The 24946-nt window shown below is 56.1% G+C and overlaps 1 protein-coding gene across 5 annotated transcripts; it reads right to left on the reverse strand.

Annotated features, from left to right (window-relative positions):
• Positions 1-551: 551 nt before the first annotated feature.
• Positions 552-22096, reverse strand: TAB1 (TGF-beta activated kinase 1 (MAP3K7) binding protein 1). 5 transcript variants are annotated; one of them, XM_037160223.2, is made up of 11 exons: positions 22022-22096; positions 12527-12663; positions 12024-12177; positions 10948-11034; positions 10308-10446; positions 9285-9398; positions 8598-8709; positions 6800-6944; positions 5130-5352; positions 3935-4097; positions 552-2304 (listed from the first exon to the last, which is right to left on the reverse strand). In XM_037160223.2, exons 1-11 carry the CDS (start codon positions 22052-22054, stop codon positions 2097-2099), a joined length of 1515 nt encoding a protein of 504 aa, XP_037016118.2. In that variant the 5' UTR covers positions 22055-22096; the 3' UTR covers positions 552-2096. The 5 variants fall into 5 exon arrangements, with proteins under 5 accessions (XP_037016118.2, XP_037016117.2, XP_037016116.2 ...); XM_037160222.2 differs by having other exon boundaries at positions 5191-5422; XM_037160221.2 differs by having other exon boundaries at positions 12527-12675; positions 22022-22074.
• Between the last annotated feature and the right edge of the window lie 2850 nt (positions 22097-24946).

Genomic DNA, 24946 nt, shown 5'->3' on the forward strand with positions numbered 1-24946 from the left:
AGGGCAGGGACGTGCCTGGGAGCCCACCACCCACTGCCCACCGAGTTTGCTTTGTTCCTGAGCCACAGCAGGTTTCAGTTTTAGCTGCAGACGCTCTGCTCCTGTGAGCGGATGAGTTTTTAGGTCTCCAAAGGCAGGAAGAGGCACTTCATGGAATGGTATTTATAGAATATCCTCCACCCAAACAAAACCAAAATAACGCAAAAGAACCCCTTGAACACCCACTAACATCTACTGTCCTGGTGACCTGAAGCTGTGACAGCTGCAGCCTCTGGCGGTCAGGAACAGTGGGGGCTGCACCAGTCCCTCCACCGCCGAGGGGCCCAGGGGGCCTGGCCCGCAGAGGGGAGAACTGCCACCTTCTGCAACTGTGCCGGGGGGGCCTGGAGGGCGTCACGCCCTAGCACTGCCCCCGAGTGACTGTGAGGCGGCAGCGTGGGGGCCAGCCCCAGCCTGGGGAACTGGAAGACAGGAGGCATCCAGCCCACCCAGACCCCAGGCCACTTGTGTTGCAGGAGACAGGAGCTAGAGTACTGCCACCACAGTCACAATGATGCATGACACCACCGTTTATTACTTCTTTGCTGTGGTAAGTGATTCTGTTTCTCGGGACCAGAGAGCATCACTGAGACATTCCTGGAAGAGAACTCCCTTTGTTTCCAAGCATTTGTGACCAACTTTAAATCGCTTCCCCTGAACAACAGAGATGGTGTTCTAGTGGAGGGGCAGGGCTCTCTTTTGGAGACGTAGCATCTCCTTCGTTGGGGCCAGACTCCCCTCGGGAACTGCATTCTGGGGCCACAACGCAAGCAGGGCCTTGGAACGGGCCTTTAATGTTTCAGAGTCCAGGCCTCAGGAGGCTACCGACAGTGGCCAGTCCCTGGTGAGCGGTGCCTGGGGGACAGTGGGGGGAGGGGCCGGCAGAAGCCAGGGCCCTTGGACCGGCAGGAGGCCTGAGCTCTGCCGTTGAGTCTCCAGGGCTCGCTTCCCCTGTGCACAGGGTGCAGCCCCTCCCCACAACAGGCAGGGAGCAGCATGACGGTCTCACTCGGGGCCCAGCTGCCCGAGCCTGCCCCGGCATCGGTAAAGGCAGTGTACATCTCAAGCCCAAGCCTGACGACAGTGCAGCAGGTACCAGTGAAGCTGCACCCTTTCAGAGCCATTTCCCACTGTTCCCTCTCACACAACACGAACCAGGCCCAACTTGAGGCCTGTTTGTTGCTCTGGGGCCCACAGAGATCGTCGTTAATGTTGCAGATCGCTCATCTTTGTGGCTCCCCAGCCTGCGGCCTTCTCCAGCTCCAGGAGGGAACAGCCCAGCAGAGTCTGCTCACCCCGATCCGGAGCCTCCGCCCCCTAGAGGGGCCCGACAAGGGCAGCCACAGCCCCGCACTAGGGTCAGACACATCCTCACCTCTCCTGCACACCCATCTCTGGGGAAGCCCACCAGCCCAGCCCACCTCTCTGGGGGGCTCTAGGACCAGTTATCTCTAGCTCCTTTATCCCTGACCTGGCCCCTCTGCAGCCATCCCAGACCCCCAACCTGATCTTCCTGAATGTTTACCACCGAGAACAACCAGGCTGGCCTAGGCAAGGGGCCCAGGGTCAGGTGCAGGCTTCAGAGTGCAGCTGTCAATTAGGGTTCACTCTGGAGGCTGGAGAAGAAAGGGGAGCCCCACCTAGTGGTGAGGGGCACTAGCACTGGCCACAGGCTCCCCCCGGGGGAGGCAGTGCGGGAAGCTGTGGGGTCACAGGAGAACCTCCTCACACTCTGCCCCATGTGGTGGGCTTGCAGGCCAGCCCAGCTTCTGCACTCGCACCCTTTGTTCTGGGAAACGGGCACAGTCCTGGCTGAGGCTGCCTGGAGGCATCCCTGCTCCCCGTGCTGTGAGGAGGTCCATCGGCGGGTCTGTCTGCACCGGCGCTCCCGAGAGGAGGTTCTCTTCCACACTGAGAGCTCAGGGCTGCGGGCTGAGGACCGGGCACCCACCGGCCCCCATGCCACCAGATGCGACAGGATGAAACCCACCCTGTCCCAGAGTTGGCCCCGTTGTCCTCAGGCAAGACCCTGCTCGGGCTGCACTCCCTGGGCAGGGCTAGGGTGCCGTCATCACGCTCTGCTCGCCGTGGTCCACGCTCCAGAGGCGGTAAAACTCAGCAAAGTCCACGTAGGGCTCAACGCGGCCATCCTCGCCAGGCGGCAGTGAGTGGGCGGGCCGGGAGCGGAAGAGCCCCCCGTCTGAGCTGGAGCTGCTGCTCTGGGTGTGCGTGTTGGTGGACTGCAGGGTCAGGGTCGGGCTCTGGCTGTGAGGATGACAGGGGAGACGGCCGGTCAGGGGCCTCAGCTCCCAGCCGGGGGACGGAGAGGCCCCTGCCTTAGGCCGAAGGTCTCTCTAACAAAGAGCCAGCTGACCACGTGTTCTTAGGAGCAGATGAAAAGTCCGTGTTTTCTAAGCTCTAGCTGCATGTGGCCATTTAAATGAACCAGAATTAAAACGGATCCCTCAGTTCTGGGGCTCAATAAGCATGCATGGCTAGTGGCTACTGTACATGCCTCTCGACCCTCTGGGCAGCACTGAGCTAGAGGTCATCCACGCCAGTTTCTCCATTCGTCCCGATCCAAATGGCACTGATCACAGGCCGGCAGAGGCTCTTCTCCAAGAAAACCTGCCCTACTCTCTCCTTCTCATTCCTCGCACCAGCTGGCAAGATGGGTCCCCCACGGTCTCAGAGCTCCCTGGACCCCCACTCTCTGTCCTAGACCACACAGCTGGGCATCACTCGCTAGCCCACTGTCCTATGAACTCCCAGCACTGCCTGGTACCCGGCGCCTGGCGCCAGGTCAGCCCCCAGTGGGGCCCGACTAATGCTCAGATGCAAGCTGGGGAAAGGGGCTGTTTAGGGGCCCAGGGAGCTGAAGGTGCAGAGAGATGGCTGTTTCTCCTGCCTGGTCTGGGGCCATGGCTATAATGCTCTGCCTTTGTGGACACAGCCAGTGGCTTCCTCTGGGCAGCCTGCTAGGGTAGGGAAGCTACCCCGACTGTGCTTGGGGTGCCTCGCTCAGCCGCGTGGCGAGCCCCTCAGCCCTCAGTGAAGGCATTGGCAGCAGCATGGGGGCAGGGAGGACCCCTCCGGGCAGAGGGACTCAGCACCCTGCCATCCCAACACCACTCCCACACCACTCCCGTCCTGCTGGCCCCTCCCATTGCTGCACCCTGAGTGGGCTGGGTGTGGCGTCTCTATTATTCTGGGCAGGGCTGGAATGTGGAAACCGGATCCTGGTCTCCGGGGTGGGGGGCACACATTCCAATGTGAAGGGGGTGGGCTGGACACCAGACCTGTAGGCAGGTCCGCAGCTGGGAAGAGGCCTGCCAACCCCACCGCAGGCTCCAGACCTCCTGCGGCTTCTTCCCCTCCCCCTGCCTTAAACTGGAGAACTCACTTCAAAGCCAAATCAGACATCTGAGTCAGAGAGCACTAGCTCTGACGAGCCAGGACTGGCCAAACAACACCCCCCACACAAAGGTGCCGTGGGGAGGCCCCCCTACGACACACACTTCAAGGCGGGAGAAGAGAACAGGAGGACAGCCTTCCCATTCAAAGGGCACGCGTAGGACCCACAAAGAAATGTGACGGGCAGGCTGTCAGCATCAGCTGCCTGCTTCCTCCCTGCTCCCTCCTGGTGGCCCAGCCGCTGGGCCCCTGGAAACCTGCCCCAACCCAGGCCCCGCTTCAGCAAGCTGCAGGGACCCGCAGCGCTGCCAGTTCCTGCCTCCCAGGAAGGGAGACGGGGCATTAGAGAAGTGGGGGCCACAGGCCCTCTAGCCCAAGGTTGCTCAGCTGTAGGACTTGGCCTCTTTGCATTCCTGTTCAGACACGAAGGGCTGTCCCCGGAGACAGGCCTGAGAGTGGCCAGGGGTGCGGGAGGGCTTACTTGGTGAGGGTGGGGGTGGCTTCATCCAGGGTGGAAGCGCTGTGGGCCCCGTTGACCAGCTGGCCCTGCGAGGGCATGACGAGGGAGAGGGTCACGCTGGTCTTGCTGGTGCTCTGGGCGCTGGAGTAAGGCACGGACACGGGGTACACACGTCCTCCTGCAGCTTTGTGGGGAAAAGAGCGGTGGGCCACAGGGACTGGCTGGGGCGGTGCAAAGGGGGCTGCTCCAGGGCCTGGCGGGGCGGTGTCTGAGGGCTCAGAGGGGGAGGGGGTGACCCAACCAGGCTCCCCAAGCTGCAGCTTGGCCTTGCACCCCTCGGGACAGAGAGTGTCCCGCAGCAGAAACCTGCAGGGCCGGCAGGGGCCTGCGCTTGGCTGCATGGCACCGCTGGTGCTCAGAGCAGGAGGAGAACCCGGTGCTGAGCTGCTTGATGGAAGGGTTACTGCCTGCTCCTGTGACGATGCTTTAACCTGAGGGGAGACGCAGGCTCCTAGTGGAGGCTGGCCCAGCAAAAACATGGTCGCAATAGCAACAAGCTAGAGAAACTCCAGTAACCCTGGTGTCCATGGGAGAACAAATCCATCCAGGCATGCCTGAGCCTTAAGGCTTATTTGAAAAAAGAAAAAAGAAGTGAGGACCCAGGAACTAAGCAGTGTGGGTCGGAAGTGCAGAAAGAACAATCACCTTGCTCCTAAGCAACTCAATTCCAGAACAAAAAAAGGGGAAAGTCAAGGGCATCGCTCTCGCCCCGACTCAGCCCAGGGACAGAGCTCAGCTTCGGGGGCCTTCTGTCCGGATGCCTAGCCTCACTTAAGTCTCTTCCTTCCCAAACCTCAGTTTCCCTTTCTGCAAAAGGGGTGCTTTCTTCCTGAGGGTTGTTAATAAGGACTACAGGCAGTCGGTGTGGGCCATCACCCCTATCACAGGGCCTGGCGCCTCTGCAAGCACTTTGCAGGCAGGTCACCAGGAGGGAGCAGGGCAGATGGTCCTTCCTCATTGCTCAGATAAAAAGGACAAACAAACACAGGCAGTCAGAGTGGCCGGAAGTCAGAGCACGTGGATCAGGATGGCTCAGAGCCAGGCCTCCCTCCCCCTCCCATGTTCCCGGCTGCGCGGCCCAGCGCCTCGGCCACTCCACACCCCGCCCAGCCCCGACGGCCCCCTGAGGGGGCTCCCTGCCCGCACCTCACGCTACCTGGGGCGGGGGACACCGTGGGCTGGCTCATCTCGCCCAGCGGGTAGCCGAAGTTCCTCACCAGCAGGGTCATGTCCTCGTGCCTCGAGCAGAACTTGGCCCGCTCCCCACCACTGGCAAAGGTGTCGCTGTGGATGCGCTTCACCCGGTCCACCACGGCCTGGGCCACCGCATCCAGGGAAGTCTGCTTGGCGAACTCGGTGTCGATCATGGCGGCGATCTCCTGGGGGCAGGGGGCGCACATCTGGTAAGAAGCACAGAGGCCCAGGGACTGTGGGCCGGGACTCCAGAGCCTAATCAGGACAGAGGGGTCACTGGTTGAGCAGGTGAAGGAAGTCCCCACCAGCCATGCCTACAATCAAACTTTTCAAGATATTCAGGATAATCCTTCTGGAACTTTCTTGTTAGAAATGGCGTGACCCTGTGACCCCTCTTATTGTTGGCTTTCTCACCAATGACAAAGGGACCAGACCCCCTCACTGGACTGTTATGAGGCTTAAATAACATGATGGATGTGAGGGAGCCCCGGGACTGCCGAACGGCCCTGTGCAGACGGTGGTCGTCACCAAGCCTTCCTTCCTGGAGCAGACTTGCTGCAGGCTGTGTGTAAGCCAATTCCATCGGGAAATGGGGGATGCAGAAGGACAGGGTCTCTGCCACAGAGAAGTCCACTGTCCAGTGCATTCTAGAACTCGGTAGAAGCCACTGAGTAATTCTATTGTGAAGACCAAAGAAAAGAGAAGAATCGTAATGATAAAATCAAACACACAAAACCCTCTAGGGGTTTTTGACTCTGGCTGGCCAGAGTCTCTCGGAGGCAGTGGGCAGGCACAGGTAACAGGAAGGGACCTGGGGCCGGCCACAGGAGGCACAGCCCCCTCGCTGACCAGCCATAGCCTCAGGCCAGACCCTGAACTCCTGCGCCCAGTTCCCTAACTGGGTGTGATGGTGAGCGGCTGCCCCTCCACCCACAAGCTGCTGGAAGAAGTGAGATAGAACAGGGGGAGAGCTTTGAATGCCGCTATCAACAGCCTGGCACCAAAGACTCCCTCACAGGTTTTCATCAGAAAGGACAAAGCAGAAACAGTTACTTTCCTACAAGACTCACAGATGGGAGGAGAAACCCAACCTGAACTTATCTGAACCCAGCAACCCGAGGTCAGGTGGAGGTGGCCTTGCTTCAAAGTCATCCTTGAAGTGACTGCGTTAGTGGCGACTGCCAGACGTGTGTACTCCAAGGAGCAGGGAAAGCTGCAGTTCCCACCGGCGGGGGACCTGCACCAGTCACACCCGGCCCTCACCACAATCCCCTGCTGTTATCATCCCCATTGCAGAGATAAGAACACTTCGGAGCTCTCCTCCTTGGCCAGGACCTTCTCTGCAGGTCCACGTCCGTCTCACCCCCTTCCCTTCAGGCTCTGCTTGGGGCCCAGAGACCTGACACTGCTTCAAGCCCAGAATGAGCAAAGTTTTGGGCAGGATGGGTGTTCATGAAGCTCTGGGCTTTTTCTTCCCCAGCTCTGAACCCAGGGGAAGCCTGGCAAAGGCATTTCAGAACCAGAGCCACAAGTCCCTCGGCACCTGGTGCTGTGCAGGAGGGCTGGCCAGGTCCCCAGGGCAGCGCGCCCCCCTGCAGCTGGCCAGCCATGCTCCGCTCAGGCCCAGCTCACCTGGTTGGCCTGGCCAGGCCCGTGGGCTGCCTCCAGGGCCTTGTACAGCCCCTCGGACATCAGCACCAGGAAGCCGGTCACCGCGTCCACGGACTGTGCACCGTGGATTTCAGGCTCTGCAATGATTGGCTTGGACTTGGCGGCGCTGGGGAAAGAGAGAGTGGAGGGGACCGCTGTGCTTGGAATGGCCCCCAGGGGACATCTATACTACCGAGGGGCAGAATCTGCTCAGACATACAAAACACACATCTGACAAGAGGAAAAGAGAGGAATGAGAAAAGCAGAAAAACAGACCTGTCTTCTGAGGGCAGCTACTAAAATCAAGTTCTGTGGGCCAGAAAGGCTGAGGGCAGCTGGGGTCAGGGTGGCAAAGGTCAAATGCCCAATCCTGGCCCCACACAGCATCTCCTGCCCAGGGAACCTGGGCAGTGGCAGGGGGAGGGTGGGACAGCAAGGGAGTGGGGCTCTCTTTGTAAAGCCCACTCCTCCTGGGCTCCTCCAGAGCAAGTGTCAAGCAGACGGGACCCCGCGGACACTCGGTCCGCATGAAGGGCCCTGTTTGTGCATGTGTGTGTGCACACAGGGACTCCCAGAGGTTTCTGGGAGAGCAGAGCCTGGAAACACCCTGAGGGTCCATCAGTGGGGCTGGTGGAAAGGGCTGACATGGCCACGCCCTAGGCGCCGGGCTGCCGTTACGAGGAATGCTGCCAGTGCTAGCCGCCAGTGTGCAGAAACGGGATGGACACTGGATGGAAAAAGCGAGGTGCAACACACCCACGAGGGGAAGCCAGCACTTACTGGGTGTTTGGAAAGGATGCCCACCCCGGCCCCACTCCCACCACACACACACACACACACACACACATGCACACACACATGCATTCATGTGCACGCACACAGGAACTTCGGGCTGGGGCACAAGGCACCAGCCACTTCTGGGGGAGGAGCCCTGGCTTGGGGTAGGAGGAAAACACACTTTGCTCGGCACGTCCTTGGCACTGTTTGAATTATTTTAAACCACAGGCATCCTTTCCAACAAAGCAGAAAAACCCCACAAATTAGAAACAAACAGCTCTGAACTCAACTGCCTAACCCGTGAGAGCAGATTTCTAACTCGTGCCTCCGAGGCAGGGCACGGTCTAGCCTCTGACCGTGGGTCTTCGGTGATTCGTCCGCGGCTCTGGTTGTGACATTAAATGCTATGAGGAGATGTGCACGCACACACCTATTTAAGGACACATGCTCAGAATTCAGGGTTCAAGTCCTGCCTCAGCCAATAGCTGGCCGGTCAGTTTCCTCCTGTGAAAACACCTCTGGGCAGTAACGGCACCTGTGTTCTAGGGCCTGAGCGAGGCCTGAGTAGGAGACAGCAGGTGCAGGGCTGTGCGCAGGCCGGCACAGTCCAGGCTCTCAGTGGCTCTCACCGCCTGTGCATTGCTACAAGCGCCCGGCGCCAGCTGGAAGGGCAGTGCTCTGGGGGAACCTGCAGCCTGTCTTGTGCCTCTGCCCAGGACATACACAGCACTGGTCAACAGGTCCTTGGCCTGTCCGTGTCCACACCAGCATCTCGGGCTAACCCTGGCCTCTCCTGCCAGGCTCTGTGGCACGGGATGCCGCTCCTTGGCTTTGACCCCTTGGTAACCTCGCTCTGTCAGCTCCCGACTCCTGGCCCCACACCAGCCTCTCTGGCAGGGAGGAAAGAAGAGTCCCTTTGGGCCCTGAGCTACCTCAACTGCACCTTCTGTCCTGAGAGCCTAACAGAGGTGGGGTTGGGGTGCGCACTGGGCCAGCCACCTACCTGAGTAGGTCGATGTCAGTGTAGCCGTATTTGACCTTGTAATCCCCGATGCGCCTGGTGCTCTCCTGCCCACAGATGATCCCCACTTGCTTGATCTTTCCTGCGTCCAAACCTACCAGGGGAGAACATGACAAGCCAGACCTTGTTCATAATGACGGACATAAAGAAGAGGACAGACATAGCCACGAAACAAGGCACCAGGGGCCCAAGGAAATGAAGCCACATCTGGTGCCTTGGAGAGCGGCCAACCCAACGTTCCCCAGGGTCCTCTGTCCCCATCCCCATCAGAACACCTGCGGACTGAGAGCCCTTCCTGCCTGGGAAGGGGGAGAGCTGCGGCGGTGCCCGAGATCTCAGGGCCTCCTCGGCCTCGGACCCCAGCAACAGCAGTGAGCGTGCCAGCAGCTCCCGCAGGGAGCACTTTCCACACACTCGCCTTTCCATTCTCACCACAGCCCGAGGCAAGTGTGACTGCTACCTCATTATGCAGATGGGGAAACCGAGGCACAGAAAACCCAAGTCGATCCCACACATCACCGACCAGTAAGCCGCAGAGCTGCGGTTCACCCCCAGGCAGGCTGGTCCCAAGCCCAAGGCACAGCCCACCTACTGCACACATCTCTCTGGACGACCACCAGGAGAGAGCGAGGGCGAGCCCCAAGGGCCCCGCCACTGTCCCCGGCTCACCCAGCTGAGAGAGGCGGAAGAGCTCGTCCTCGTTCTCCGTGGTGTGGTCCATGTTCAGCTGTGTCACCTGCAGCCCATCCACCGTGGACTTGCAGAGAAGTGCACGGTTCGTACCTGCAGCGGAATTTGAGCAGCTGAGCAAAGACCAGGCGTGGGAGAAAAGGCCACGTTCAGAGGGGACAGAGACTTGAGGCAGGTGTCTCACACGGAGAAGCCTTGAAACAAGCAGCGAAAGCGGCCCCCAGGAGAGCCACCAGCCAGGGAGCACCGATGGCAGCAGGAATGAGGCTAAACTCTCCCAGTGCCACCCCAGGATGACTACGATGATGGTTTTCATGCGGTGTCTTCTGTCTAGGGAGACGCACTGCAGTATTTACAGGCACCAGCCATGGTGCCTGGCGTTTGCTTCGCAGCGACAAAGGCTGCAGGTGAAAAGAGACCAGCCATAAGGACATGCCTGTCGGCACTGGGGACAGGCACGAGAGGGGTCATCAGGCTAGTCGTTCCATTTTTTTCACTTGTAGTTTTTTTCCGAATGAAATCATAAGGAAGGGAGGAAGAGAAGAGGGACACAATCAGTGTGGTCTCCGGGCTCCTGCAGTAACTGGCAGTCGGGGGCGCGGCCCTCTCGGTGTCCCAGATGGCCTCTTCTTCGCCCACGCGATGTCCCTGTGACGCCTTGCCCTATGGCCCCTCTGTGGGTCGCCAAGTGGGTCTTCTCCAGACAACAGTCTCTTCAGAAGAGGAAGCCACTGAGGTGACCCAGGCAGGGGCACACCTCCCACAAGGCCACAAGCCAATCGGTTAGATGCGACACGGGGACTACAGCCAAAGACACCCATGTCCCAGCTGGTACTCCAGCTCCCCCACTGCACCGAGACACTCTCGGAGAGTAACAGGGAAATGCACTCAACGGCCTCGGCAGGCTCAGGATGGCAGGAGGTCCTCCCTGCCCAGAGAACACACCGACCCCAAAGCTGACCCTCTCGGCCCTCCCCGCCCTGGGACACTCAGGCGGCTCACCAACGTTGGCGACGTAGAGCTTGCCGTTGAGCAGGATGGCCACGACAGCCATGGCCCCTCCCGAAATCTCCCTCTCCAGCACCTTGAGTCTTTCAAGGATCTTCTGATACTGAGGCGGCAACTGGTGCTGGGCGACACCCTACAAGTCACCGCTGGGGGTCAGCACAGGCCTGGTCCGCCAGAGACCACTTCACCAACCACCCAACCCCCTTAAAGGGCAGGCATTGGGGGCCCAGCCATGGTGGAAGCCACCCTTCCAGGCAAGCTCTTCCAAAAAGCCAGCGGTGCCCGTACTTGTTCTGTGGGCTCCAAAAATGCTGGTGGGTAATGCGAGTGGGTGGGTGGGTGGGTGTCAAGGCTGTGGACAGATCTAAGTTGAAGTCTGACCCGAAAGGGACTTGCCTCATACCCTTCACTGTCCACCCCATAATGAGCCTGAATAAAGCTGCCCATAGCAGCTCAGGAGGCCCCTTGGAGGTTAAACCCATCACCCCCCAGGTCCCCGAGTCAGGAATGTCCCCTAACTCCTGCTGCTCTGGCCCAGGGGTGTCGATGGCTTGGGAGTGACAGCAGATGGGTCCACGTTCCTTGCTGAGCCAGTGTGGACACGCCTCTCCCGGGAAGCAGGCTGGGAGGTTACCTCGGGCAGCTGGGACTGCAGGCTTGCCTTCTCGGCCAGAGCATCATCGATGGACTCCAGGAAGCTCCTCTCAACCACATCAAAGGCCTAGAGCACAGAGGGGACAGGCACAGGGCTCAGGGCCGCGGCCGGTTCGGAACACCACTGCCAAATGATGTTGAAACGCCCGGACTAATGGCAACACACTGTATTAACGGCAGGTCACCAGGTGGTGGGGCTTCACACGTGGCTCTGTGGAGCGACCAGAGAAGTAAAGGCAAAGGACATGGAAGCTGAGAGCACAGGCCTGAAATGAGGCCAGCTGGCAGCCTTGGCCTCCTCGTCTGTGAAGAGGTAAGTGCTGTTCTGAGGGTGGCCAAGCACTTGGCGACGGGCTCAGGGTAAGTCTGCGTCAGTGACAGCTGATGTCTTCACTGCATCGGTCATGCTGCTGCCTGTCCTGGGGGACTGGCTGGGAATCACAGGCACAGGGCGCGAGGCCTGGGAGGGAGCCCGGCCCCAGGTGTGGAGGAGGGGGAACAGCTGGGAGCACCGCTTTCCAGGAACAGGAGTCCGTCCTCCTCACCCAAACTAAGTGCCTCCAGATGTGCTTTCAGAGGGAGATGCCAGGAAGAAAATCGCCCCAACAGGAGCAAGCAGAAATGCAGGGCTGGCCCGGGAGCACCAGGAGACCAGAAGTGAGGAGGTGAGGCCCAGGGAGCTGGCTGCCCCCAGAGGCTGAGCACCTGAGCCACACCCGAAGGAAAGGGGCCACCTTGAATTGCCCAGCACCCCGCTACACCCCTCTGTCCAAGGCTCCATCCCTACTTCCTCGCTCCCCAGGACTATCTCCTTCAGAGCCAGCCCAGCCAGCTGGGGGTGAGGACTGCTGCCGGCTGCCTGCTCCTGGACCCCCAGGAGTGGGCGGCCCCTGCTGCTGAGGGAGGCTCCCAAAGCGGGGTCCTCTGCAGCAGAGGAGCGGGCAGGGCCTGCAGACCACCCCTGGCTAACCCACACCTCACAGCTGCAGGGCCACATTCCACATTCCCAGGGGACAGGACCCACCCGGGGGCAGGCAGCCGGCCCGAGCACTGTACCTGCAGCAGCACACGGCGCACGTCGGCCTCTGCGTGCTCTTCGCTGAGCTGGCCCAGCAGAAGCTCTGCAGACAGCCGCTGGGCCACGAAGCTGGTCACCCGGTTGCCGTCGTAGCCGTTGAAGACCCCGTACAGAGAGCAGTTGTTCTCGCTCCTGACAGAGAGGCGGGAGGCGGCCTGAGACCAGAGGCTCACGGGGGAGTAATGCCAGCTCCAGAGTAGAGGGGCAGGGGGGGCAACTGGGGAGACCAAAAGCACAGCAGCTGCAGCTTCGGGTACCCATCTGGACCACTGTGACCATCGTTTTCAGGGATGCTCCCTGTTGCAGCAAGCTGTAGCTGCTAGGCTGGTCTGAGGTCTAGGTGTGGAGGGGACAGCAGCAGATGCCACCCCCCATGGGCCTCATCTCCCCGGCAAGCCCCACCTGAGACAGTTACAATGCTGCTTTTTCTTGCTGGCAGACCCACTTCCGATGCCCAGGAGTGTACTCCCAGCACTCTCACCTGAACTTGAGCCAGCTGTCCTCCGGCGGGTGGCTCTCCGTGCCCTTGCCATCAGCAGAGTAGGTTCGGTTGGAGGCCGAGCCCACCCCAGAGAGGTGGCAGAGCGGCAGGTCATCTGTCCAACTTGGCTGCTGCTCCTGGGAAGGACACTAAGAAATTAGAAAGTGTCACCTTCTCCTCCAGGCAGGCCCCACCGCACCTTCCTTTTCTTCCCCAACGAAAACCCAGCGGGCCCAGAGCCTGCACAGAGGATTCTACTTCCTTCTGCAAAATGATGCTGCTTGCGTGAACAGACACCGTGGAGGGCTGGCATTTTTTTATGGCTAGCCCACAAACCTGTTCCCTGACAAAGGACCCAGACCCAGACACAGGGCTCAGCAGTGCACTGCCGGAGCCAGCGATGTCTCAAACATGAACGAGACACGCACACAACGAAGTGAACTCTTGGGAGAGACTCCTGGGCGGCTCCTGCAGCGGCTCTCACTCCCATCCCTTGTGCGCTGGATGAAAGTACAGATTTCCAGGCCCCACCCCCACAATGTCTGCTCCCGGAGGGGCCCAGGGTATCAGCATTGTAGTCAGTTCCGGCCAGGCCACTCTGAGAAACTGACCTACAAGCTAGCCTTAGTCACCCTCCCTGGGACTGAGGCATCTACTCCCTGGTCCCTGCTCCAGTGTGTCCCCTCCCATCTGCACCCTGCCACACCTTCTTCGCCTGTACGAAATGCTGGCAGTGCCCCGCCCACACCCCACTCTCTCCCTCCACCTAGAACGCCCTCCCATCCTTCTCCAGCAGCCCTCCACGTCCCTCAGGACTGCCACCCCAGGAAGGGCCAGTCCCAGGAAGGCATTCTTCAGAGTCCCTCTGCAGGCTCCGCTGACAGCCCTCTTGTGTCTTCCTGTAACCTGTCTCCCTCATGCGTGCCCATCTGTGTCTGACTCCTTTCTCCCCCACGGATCTCAAACCAGGCTGCCCAGTGTAATTCTGGCAGAGCTTGAACACGCATGTGCATGTGCACACGTGCAGGCCCCAGCCCGACAGGGGTACTGCACTTCCCAGATCTCCTTAGGGTGCACTATGAGCACCTGCGTTTCTGCTCCAGAAACGACTTGAACGCACGATCTACTGCCTCGGTGAAAGCCTTCCCACTTGACCCCACCAGAGAACTGAGCCTGTCCCCCGGGCGCTCCCAGGACCACTGTGGGGAACAGGAGCTAACGATCGATTGGGAGGATCAAAGTCCAGCTGCAAGGAGAGTAAAATCGGGATTGAAAGCTCTACTGGAATGTTAAGTAAGCATGAGCACTGTGCACAGCTCCTTACAAGTCAGCAGTAAACCTTCCAAAAAGGATGTGAAAGCCACTTCAACAGGCTTTTGCAGTCAGACATGTAAAAAGCCCATGGTTAGCTTTTGCAGCACATTTCATCTTCTGTTTCTTTACGTATCGACAGGGAGTGACTTTATGGCCTTCTCTTCTCTTTTCATTTTAATTGCTTTAATGATGCAGGGACATCCAACAGGACGGCTACGAATGCGGCCCCACACAAAACTGTACATTTACTTAAAATCTTTTTTTTGCTCATCAGTTTTCATTAGTGTTTGTGTATCTGATGTGTGGTCCACAACTTCTCCTCTCCTTCTGGTGTGGCTCAGAGACGCCAAAAGGCTGGACACCGGTGGGAGCTTCGATTCTGTGCTTTGTACCCTGGAGCGGACCTCTGCAGGGTGTGGGAGTTTGCTTTCACCTCTAAGTTAACATACGCTGCAAAGGAAGGTTGGGGTGTGACGGCCACACGTTTTAATGGGCCCCCACCATCCCAGACACAGCTCAGTTTTGCCCCAAACACCCTCCCCGGGAATCTGGTGACCACCAACCACGGCTCTGTCACTGCACTGTCCTCGTGAGAATGTTGTACATGAATCATGTAGCACATGACCTTTCTTGTTGCTTTCGTTGGGATGAAACACACATAATGTCAAATCCACCGTCTTAGAAGAACACTTCCGTGGGGTTGAACAGACGCACACGGTGTGCGGCCGTCGCCACCATCCGTCCTCAAACTCTTCTCACTGCTTCAGATCGAAACCCCGCCCCCACGAAGTGCCAACTCCTCATCCTCCACTCGCCCCAGCCCCTGGCAACCACCACCAACCCCTGTGTCTTTAGCTACATGACCTTTTTTTTTTTTTTTTAAAGATTTTATTTATTTATCTTTTTTAGAGGGAAAGGGAAGGAGAGAGGGAGAGAAACATCAATGTATGGTTGTTTTTTGTGCGTCCCCCGCTGGGAATTGGCCTGCAGGGAACTGGCCTGCAACCCAGGAATGTGCCCTGACTGAGAATCGAACCGCGATTGTTTGGTTCACAGGCCCGTGCTCAATCCACTGAGCTACACCAGCCAGGCTACATGACCTTTTGAGACAGGCTTCTTTCCCTTGGCTTTCCGCCTCTGCGGCCCCCCACACCATGGCCTGCATCTGCAGTCGGTGCCCTGTGGTGCAGAGCAGGGTTCCATCCCGCCGGTGCAGCCCACCGTGTCCAGGCCCGCTGCAGGACGACGTGCGGGCTGCCTCCAGCTCTCAGCAGTCACGAAGAGAGCTGCTGTCAGGACTGCCGGGCAGGGTTCTGTGTGAACACAGCCTGGCGTTTCTCTAGGGCGAAGAAGGGGGAGTGAGGCTGCGGCTCGCCCTCACCAGAACCCGCCCAACTGCGAGCTCCCACCAGCACTGCGAGCGCTGCAGGCGCTCTCCGCATCCTCGCCACCACAAGGTGCTTTTTTTCCAATTTGATTTAGACCTGTAAGAGTGTGTGGTGTCTCACTGTGGCTTCGACTCGCACTTCACGGAGGATGGTGGTGTGGAGCATCTTTTCACACACTTAGTTGCCATCCTCGTGTCTTCTTTGGTGAAGCAGCTAAGCCTTATGTCCATTTTTAAAATGGGCTGCTGTTTGCTTAACTGGTGAGTTTTGGGAGTTCTTTACATACGTGGACACGTGTCCTGTCGGACGGGTGACTTGCAAATACCTTCCCAGCCTGTAGCTTGTCCTTTCATTCGCTCCACAGTGCCTTTCGCAGAGCAGAGGCTTTCAGTTCTGATGCAGCCACGTGATCAATTTCTTCTTTCACGGGTCATGCTTTGGTGTCAGGTGGATGGCGCTCTGTCCAGCTGCAAGTCACAGGATCTTCTCCTGTTTTTTCCTGAAAGTTTTAGTTTTACATTTAGACCTGTGATCCATTTTGAGTTAATCTCTGTATAAAAAAGGTTTAATTCAATGTTTTTTTCCTGCATACGGGTGTCCACTTGTTCCAATACTGTCTGATGAAAACTACCCTCTCTCCAGTAAATTACCTTTGCATCTTGGTCGAAAATTAAATGTCCTTCACGCAGTTTTGAATATCGCCCTCTGACAGATGAACAATCTCACTCAGCTACCTGGCTGGTACAGGGAGAGGCCTTCTATACTGATTTCTGAAAACCTGTACCAGACACAGAGGGTGCAAAGCTAACCTGCCTCGGGCAGGTGTCCGCACCAACACAGCATGGGAGCGACACCTGCACTAAGGGTCTGCGCTACCTGAAGAGTGGGTACCATTTTGGGGCCTCAAACGATGGGGCTGCTGACCCTCGAGAGCAGTCACGGAGACAAGCCTGCGCTTCCAAACAAGCCCATGGCCCACACGTACCAACACTGCCAAGCAAAGCCCTGCTTACTTCGTGTCGGCCCTCTTTAAACATTAAGTTCCTAGCCGATGTGACTTCGCTGGCTTAAACATAAAGAAGAAATAAGAAAAAACACCCAAAGAGCATATTAAAAAGTATCCATGGTGACACTGGCACCAGCAACACAACCAAAGTTAGCAGCTGAGACTATTTTTGTACCAGCACCACAAATAAATGACTTTGCCAAATATACATGTCTCTCCTCGGCGAGGCCAGGCCCCCCCCCCCCCACTGCCCTCCACTGCCCTCCACTGTCCTCCCCATCCTCCCCACCCACAGCGGTCCGGCCGCCCAGCCAGGGCCAGAGGCCGCACTTCCCAAACTTCAACCATCCACCCACCATCCTCGAGAAACCATCCACTTCATAGTTTTTCTTTAAATAGACACACTTCGTTTTATGCAAATGACTTCATTGTGGATGTACACTTTTTCAGGATCCTGAGTGGAAACCAAGCATTATTTGCTGTGTCTTGAAGATAATGAAAAAACTAAAAGAAAATAAGGTTATTACATTCTAGTTGAACCAACTGCCGGCAGCAGAGTCTGAGCTGGAGCCCTGCTCTCTCTGTTAACAAAAAGGAGAGATCAGCGAGAACCAGAAAGGGGTTAGGACGTAAGCTAGGACCCAACCAAGCCTTTCTCTGCATACGTCATCAGGGAATGTACAAAAGAGCCGAAAAGTAAATACCCTCCACAATGCACAAAGATGAACCCCACACCAGGGCACACCAAACCATCTCACTGTACGTGTCCCAGACTCTGGGAAAACACCGCCCAGGCCACGGGGCCCCTTCTCCGAGAAACCCAGCCCTGTGGCCCCACGGGCCACCCCGCTCAGCGCCCCTTCACCATCTGGCTTTGTGGCGACTCTCGTGCTGTGGCCTGGCCATTAGCTACCCTGCTCCACTGATTCAAACACAGGTACTTCCCACACTTCAACGTCTCTGAAGCTGGCCTACTGTGGTTATCAGCAGTGTGTTTTCTTCCTCAGTAGCATGTACAATAACGACGTGTCCTTACAATTAATGGCATCTTGGACCCAGTGACATACAGGCAACTTCTCAGACACTTGTGAACCCTCCTTCGGTGGAAGGGCCTGCCCACACCACAGTCCCCAGCACCTCAAACGTTCAGTAATGAGTGGCCAGAGTCACAGGAGGTTCTACCGGTGGGAGTGGGAGTAGGACACTATGTGGTCCCCCCAGACTCCAGTGGTGGCCCCGCTGTCACTCCCACACTGCTGTGGTGGGCGGGCTGTGTGGTGACTGTGGGTTCCCACTTCCCTCCACCTGCCCGGGGATTTTCCACACCGAGACGCCATGGCTGACTCCACTCCAACGCACCGGACTCCCGGTCTCTTGCTTCCTTCCTCCACATTTCTGCACAATTTTTGGAAAGGTCGTGGATTTTTCTATTCACACAAACCACCCACCTCCCACCCCAGCGCACACTGATGCATACTTTCTCCCACGCCCCAAATGCCAGGCCCGGCGGCACCAGCAGCAAGTGGCACTTCTGCACCCAGAGCGCGAACTGGCCGGGAAGCTGAGAAGGGGGCCAGCGCCTCCGCTCACACAGCCTCCTCCTCGCAGAGCCGTGCACATGTGCACGACATACAACTTTAACTCTTTGATGGCTTACACATTAATTTCTCACAAGAAATTTAACAGGAAGTATGGTAAAAAACGCTGTTTCAAAAAGCCTAGTTTTTACTCGATCGTGTGAAGGAGTTTCCCAGATTCATATTTTGGAATGAAAAGCTTCTTCGTGCTCCAATTGTGTTCAACCCATTAAGGCTGTTATAAACACCCTGCGTACCTATATGTAAGCGTCGGCTCCACACATACCCACGTGGGCACGTCACATAAAAAGGGTTCATTCCAGTGCCCACAGAGGCTCATCTCGAACTCCTGGGATGCAGAAGCGGACAAAGCTCAGTTCTGAGTTCAGGCCACAGCTTGAATATCAAATTATAGCATGAAAAGGCCGAGTGTTTCTGTGCTGAAAGCACCGAGCTCCTTAGAGGGAAAGAGGAAGCTCAGGGGGAGAATAATGCCCCAGGGGAGAGGGAGCGGGGTGGGGGCCGAGTTCTCCCTCCAAAATGCTTGAAACGCCTGCTGCCGCCCCCGTCTTCCTGAATGACCCCCTTCTCCTCCCTTACTCCTCTGGGACCGGCTCCACACTGGAGCTCCCACCTCTCCCACCAGGGCCTCCATCAAAGGTTCCTATGTTTTCATCGCAAACAGGCCCGGCACTCTCTGAAATAATGACGGGCGCACTCACTGTGTGCTGGAGCAGCTGGACCACATTCTGCCCGCTAAGGGGTGGTGGGTGTTGACGGCCTAATGGAGGTTTTTATTTTAATGGGTATATGATTATTTTCACGTACGTTAGAAAAATACATAGCTAGCATCTGTGATTGTGTAGATATAATTGCTCGGGATATGTCTAAGTTATAAAAAATTGATTTCAAGTTGATTTTTAAAATGACTTAGTAAATAAATAGTACAGGCAAAACCAAACTCCTGACTCTCCCGGCCTGCAGTGCGCTCCTGGGTTCCCCACCTCAGTGCAGGGCCCTGCTGTTGCTGCAATGCAAACCCTGTAGTCTTTCTCGACCCTTCTTCCTCCTCCGTCATGTCCCCCACATCCAATCTGCCAACAAAGCCATTCAGGTATTCCTCCAATATACAGCTAGAGCCTGGTCCTCCTCGCCACTCCGCTGCCATCACGCTGCCCAAGCTTCTGGAACCTTCCATCTGGACAACCGAGTCGCACTTGCAGGTCCCAGGCTTCTGCTCTTGACATTCAAGTGCTTCTCAACAAAGGGCTTTCTCCAACCACAAATCAGACCACATCACACCCCTACTCACAACCAGATGAGAGTTCTGCATCACACTTAGAACCGAATCCGGGGTCCACACACAGATTCATAGGCTCGCCTGGGCCTCGGCTACGCCCGCCCCCCCAGCGTACTCCATTCCACGCACGCCGGCCTCCCTGTCACTCCCCAAACAGGCAGGCCTTTGCATCCCTGTTCCCCCAGGAAGGAATACTCCCTCCCACATCCCCGACCACATTTCATCAAGTATTTTTTATTTTTTAAATTTATTGATTTTATAGGGAGAGAGAAACATCACTTTGTTCTTCCACTTACTTATTGCATTCCTTGGTTGCTTCTTGCATGTGCCGTAACTGGGGATTGAACCCACAACCCTGGTGTATAGGGACGATGCTCTGACTGACTGAGCTGCCTGCCCAGGGCTCATCTCATTGAGAGGTCTTCCTCTACTTTGGTCTAAAGTGGCCCTCCACGATCCTTTATGTGTGAATCCAGACTAATCCTCACAGCACCAACTGATGTTACGTCACAGATATTATTACATCATACGCAATATGTATTTGTTCCCTGTTTCCTGTCTCCTTTCCTAGGCTAGAACATAAGCTTCATGAAGGCCATGTTCCCTGCACCTACCCAGTGCCTGGCACTTCGTGGGTGCTCAGTGACGTTGGAGGGAATGAACCCCAGAACTAAAGGCGGAACTTCACGGCTGCGGTGTGACCTGCCAGGCTCCGCATGTTAACGTGTTCGCTCACTTAACACTAACGACACTTCTGGAAGCCTCTCAGGTTGGGAAACCAAGGCTCAGGAGTGTTAAGTGAGTTGCCCAAGGCCATACAAGATTCATACTCTGTTTTAGCAGGTGGGAAAGGGCCCAGGTTCTTTTGAACACATCCAGCTACCTTCAAAAGCTCTTCTTTTCTTCAGAACACCTTTGAAGGTACCACACTGCCTGGGGACGAAAGGGAAGTCGTTGGGATGTCATCCTACTCTGTGCTCTGTCACCTGGCCCCAGCGCACCCCTCCAGCACCATCCTCGGATTCACCAGCCCTTCCTGCCAGCCTCCACTGGCCGGTCCAGCCAGCCCACAGCTCCCTCCACACACTGGCACCAGGGAGCCTTATGCCCTGTGTAAGTGCTATGTGGCTGCTTCTCCTCAGCTGGTCTGCAAATGTAGCGAGGGCACCAAATGCCTCATTCAGCCTCGTATTTCCAGGCCCGAGCTAGCAGCCCTCACAGTCACTGAGGAACGATGTTGTTGGAGCTGCTCTCACCAGACTCGGGACAGAGAGCCCCACTCACCACCCTGTGAGCAGAAATGCCCCCATCATCACTAGGGTGGAAGGGGCCTGCTGCAGATGTGCCTGGCAGCCCTCTGCCTTTCATTTGCTGCTATGTGCTTATAGCTAACTATCCTATTTGTCAAAGAATGTGCCACTACTCAGGAACACATTCTGGAGCCGGTAAAGCTCGCCTGCTGTCTAACCCGAGGCCCCTGGGCTTCAGCACGCCTAGACAGGAGGGAAGATGGCAGCCAGCCTCCTCCGCAAGCCAAGTCAGCCTGCCATGGTTATCACTTTCTGCATTTGCTGCTATCCAGCTAGTGTGTCTGGAATGTTTATTAGAATGGGGACTTTTATGCAGGGGCCTGACCTCTGGGAGCTTACCAAGTAGAGGGCCAGGTCCGCCTAACTCAATGCCAAGCAGTGTAATAATAAAAAAAAAAAAAAAAAAGAGGGGGTGGCCAAAAGTGTGGAGAGGAAGAGATCTTACATGCTCCCCCACCAAACTGGGAGCAGTTGTCCTGGAAGAGTGATTTCGGAGTCTACACAAAGCCTGCCATTAACATGCAGCAGTGAAACTCAACCCCTGCACCCCAATTCTGATGCTTTGAGACACTGGAGGGATGAGCACTGGACCTGGCTACAAATGCTTTACTCATTATTTTACAAATATTTGTTGAATGCCTGGCACCTAGTGGTGGCAGGTGCTGGTGACACTGTTCATTGAAAATGACAAGCCTCTGTCTTCAAAGAGTTCACTTTCCAGAACCGGAGGCAGGCAAGTCCACAGGCAATTACAACAGACTGCCATGTATGTCTGCGGAGGACCCGAGGGACCAGCACCCTGACCTGGCGGGTGCCGACACGTGTGTGCTTCTACATGCACAAGTATCCCGAGCATGTAGGGGCTGGAGGACGCCGGGACAAACCAATGCGGGTCCAGACTGAGGGTAGGGATGCATCTCAAGACAGTGCTCCCACTGCCTGCTCCCACCTTAGAGACAGGGAAACTGAGGCACAGTGAGGCACAGTGAGTGACAGCCAGGGCCGGAACCCAGGAAGCAAGTCGTTCCTCGGTGGAGGTCAGAGGTTAAGAGCAAAGAGAAAACTGCCTGCTCTTAACTCTGCCTCTGTCACTCACCGGCTGTGCGGTCTTGGGCAAATGCCTCAGCTTCCTCGTGTCTAAAATAAGAGTAACCCCAGTACCCATCTCATGGGGCTGTTAGGAAAATTAAAGTTACAAATGAAAAGGCAATCGGCACAAAGCCTGGGATGGAGTAAGCGGCGCACAAATGCTGCTGTGATCATCATTACCCCGCGTCGGGCTCACCACCCCGGCGCTCTTCGCTGCCCGCGCCTCACGCCCTTCCGGCTCCAGCACTCTCTCACCCGCGACGTGCCCCGGACGCTCGGGTAGTCCGGACCTGGAACCCGAGCCCCTGACGGCCCGGCCGGCAGCGCGCAGGCGCCCCGGTCCCAGGGAATGGGCGGGGAGCCGGCCCGGGGCAGGGGAGGGCGGCGGTCGCACCCTGCCAGGGAGAGGCAGGCAGCCCAAGGCGAAGAGGGAGCCGCACCTGCACCAGACAGCCCCCCATCCCACCCCTAGGCTCCCAGCCCCCGGCCGGAGACGGGACCGGTTCCTCACACTCTGCAGCAGGCTCCTCCTCTGCGCCGCCATCTTGGAGGGACCCTGTAGGCGCTCCCGTCTCCCAACGGAGCAGGCGAGAAGAAGGGCGGCTAGAGCGGCCAGCAGCCAGCCTGGAGGATCGCCCTGCCCAGGAGCATTCGCCCAGCGCCCCGCCGCGGGCCGAAGTGGGACTGGGCCGAGGCGCGCGCGTGCCGTGCGCGCAGGCGCGCTCTTCCACCTGGGCGAAGGTTACAGACTTCCTTAGGTGATCGCGCCCAGCCCGTCTCTATGTGCATTCCCCAGGATGCCTTTCGGGTGAGACTGCCAAAGCGCCAGGTTAGGGATCTCTATGAACACGATGGGGGCAGAGGGTGAATTATTCATTCATTCAATAAGTATTCATTGAGTAACTTGTCTGGCCTTTTAGGAGTGAAATGACAAGCAAGACAGGACCTCAAAAAGGTGACGTTTTAATTGGGGAAGACAATATTTCCATACGTCTTTCAAGTGTTGCCAAATGCTAGGAGAAGTTTATGGATATGGCATGGAAGTGCGGTGTACAATGGCAACAGGGAAGGAAAGGCCAAGCCAGGCGGAGGGGACAGCCAGTGCAGGAGGCCTGAGAAAAGGGAGTGTGCCCATTCTAGAAGCATGCGTGTTACAGAAGGCCACTGTGGCTGGAACAGACATGGAAGGGGAGTGAGATGAAGGGGGTCAAGGGTAGGCTCTGACCTTGTGGGTCCCAGGCAGGAGTTGGACTATTTGAAGATAAAAGGAAGGTAGCCCTGGCTGGTGTAGCTCAGTGGATTGAGCACAGGCCTGCGAACCAGAGGATCGCGGTTCAATTCCCAGTCAGGGCACACGTCTGGGTTGCAAGCCAGTTCCCTGCAGGCCAGTTCCCAGCAGGAGACACACTAGAGGCAACCATACATTGATGTTTCTCTCCCTCTCTCCTTCCCCTCTAAAGATAAATAAATAAATAAATATCTTTTTTTTTTTTTAAAAAAAAGGGAAGTTGTGGACCCTGGCTGGTGTAGCTCACTGGATTGAGCTCGGGCCTGCAAACCAAAGGTTGACCGATTGGATTCCCAGTCCAGGGCACGTGCCTCCGTTTCAGGCCAAGTCCCCAGTAGGGGGCGCGTGGGAGGCAACCATACATTGATGTTTCTCTCCCTTTCTCCTTCCTTTCCCCTCTCTCTAAAAATAAATAAATGAAATCTTAAAAAAAAAAAAAAGGAAGTTGTGGACTTCTGAGCAATTGACATGACCCCATTGGTAGAAATATCCCTTTGACTACTGTGTACAGAAAAGATTTTTAGGGGGATTGGAGTGGAGACAGGAAGACCAGTTTGGGGACTGTTGTACTAGTTCTATAGGAGAGATGGTAGTGGTTTGAGTGGCTGATGGCAGTGAATGGGCTTTATTTAGAAAATCAAATTGGACTTCTGGACAAGATGGAGGCGTAGGTAGAAATACTGTACCTCCTTGCACAACCAAGTTTAAGAACAACAAAGATTTAGAAATAAAAACACAACCAAAATAGACAGAAAACTGAACTGTACTGAAGTCCAACAACAACGAACCATTCATCCAGACCAATAAAGGTCTGGCTGAGGAACGAGCAGTGAGACAGACCGAGCAACCCAGGGCCTCAGCAACAGGAATTAAAGCCTAAAAGCACTGATTAGAGAAACTTTCAGGTGTTGAGGTGCTGGGAGAGGCTCTCAGCCTCATGGGAGAATTCGTTGAAGAGACCCACAGGGTCCTAGAATGTATACAAGCCCACCTACCCAGGAACCAGCACCAGAACAGCCCAATTTGCTTGTGGGAAGCAGCAGAGGGGACCAAAATCAGAAAAAGAGCAGAACAAACGCCATTGCTCCCTCTCTGACCCTGCCCCCACATATAGCATCACAACCCAGCATCATGGGTTCCCCCACCCTGGTGAATACCTAAACCTCTGCCCCTCGTAAGTAAACAGGCATGACCTGACCAAAACATTATGGCTCAAGCAGAAGAACAGCTCAAAGTCCCAGAGCCAATACTTCTTTTTTTTTTAAATATATTTTATTGATTATGCCATTACAGTTGTTCTATTCCCCCCTTCATTCCCCTCCACCCTGCACACCTCCTCCCCCACTGTTCCCCCCTTTAGTTTATGACCACGTGTTTCAAGTTCTTTAGATTCTATATCTCCCCTACTATTCTTGCCCTCCCCCTATCTATTTTCCACCTACTATCCATGCCACTTATTTTCTATACCTTCTCCCCCCCTTCTCCTCCTCCCACTCCCCTGTTGCTAACCCTCCATGTGAGCTTCATTTCTATGGTTCTGCTCCTGATCTAGCTGTCCTCTTAGTTTGCTTTTGTTTTAGGTGTGGTTGTTAGTAACTGAGTTTGCTATCCTTTCACTGTTCATCTTTTTTTATCTTCTTTTTCTTAGATAAGTCTCTAACATCTCATATAATAAGGGCTTGGTGATGATGAACTCCTTGAACTTGACCTTATCTGAGAAGCACTTTATCTGCCCTTCTATTCTAAATGAAAGCTTTGCTGGGTAGAGCAATCTTGGATGTAGGTCTTTGGATTTCATGACTTGGAATACCTCTTTCCAGCCCCTTCTTGCCTGTAAGGCTCTTTTGAGAAATCAGCTGACAGTCTGATGGGAACTCCTTTGTAGGTGACTGTCCCCTTATCTCTTGCTGCTTCTAGAATTCTCTCCTTCATTTTAATCTTGGCTAATATAATTATGATGTGCCTTGGTGTGTTCCTTCTTGGGTCCACCTTCTTTGGGACTCTCTGAGCTTGCTGGATTTCCTGGATGTCTATTTCCTTTGCCAGATTGGGGAAATTCTTTTTTATTATTTGTTCAAATAAGTTTTCCACTCATCGCTGTTCCTCTTCCCCTTCTAGCACCCAGAGCCAGTACTTCTAAATGAGCAA

This window comes from Artibeus jamaicensis, unplaced genomic scaffold, assembly GCF_021234435.1.
Source record: "Artibeus jamaicensis isolate MK-2021 breed Jamaican fruit bat unplaced genomic scaffold, CSHL_Jam_final contig_233, whole genome shotgun sequence".
Classification (NCBI taxonomy): domain Eukaryota; kingdom Metazoa; phylum Chordata; class Mammalia; order Chiroptera; family Phyllostomidae; genus Artibeus; species Artibeus jamaicensis.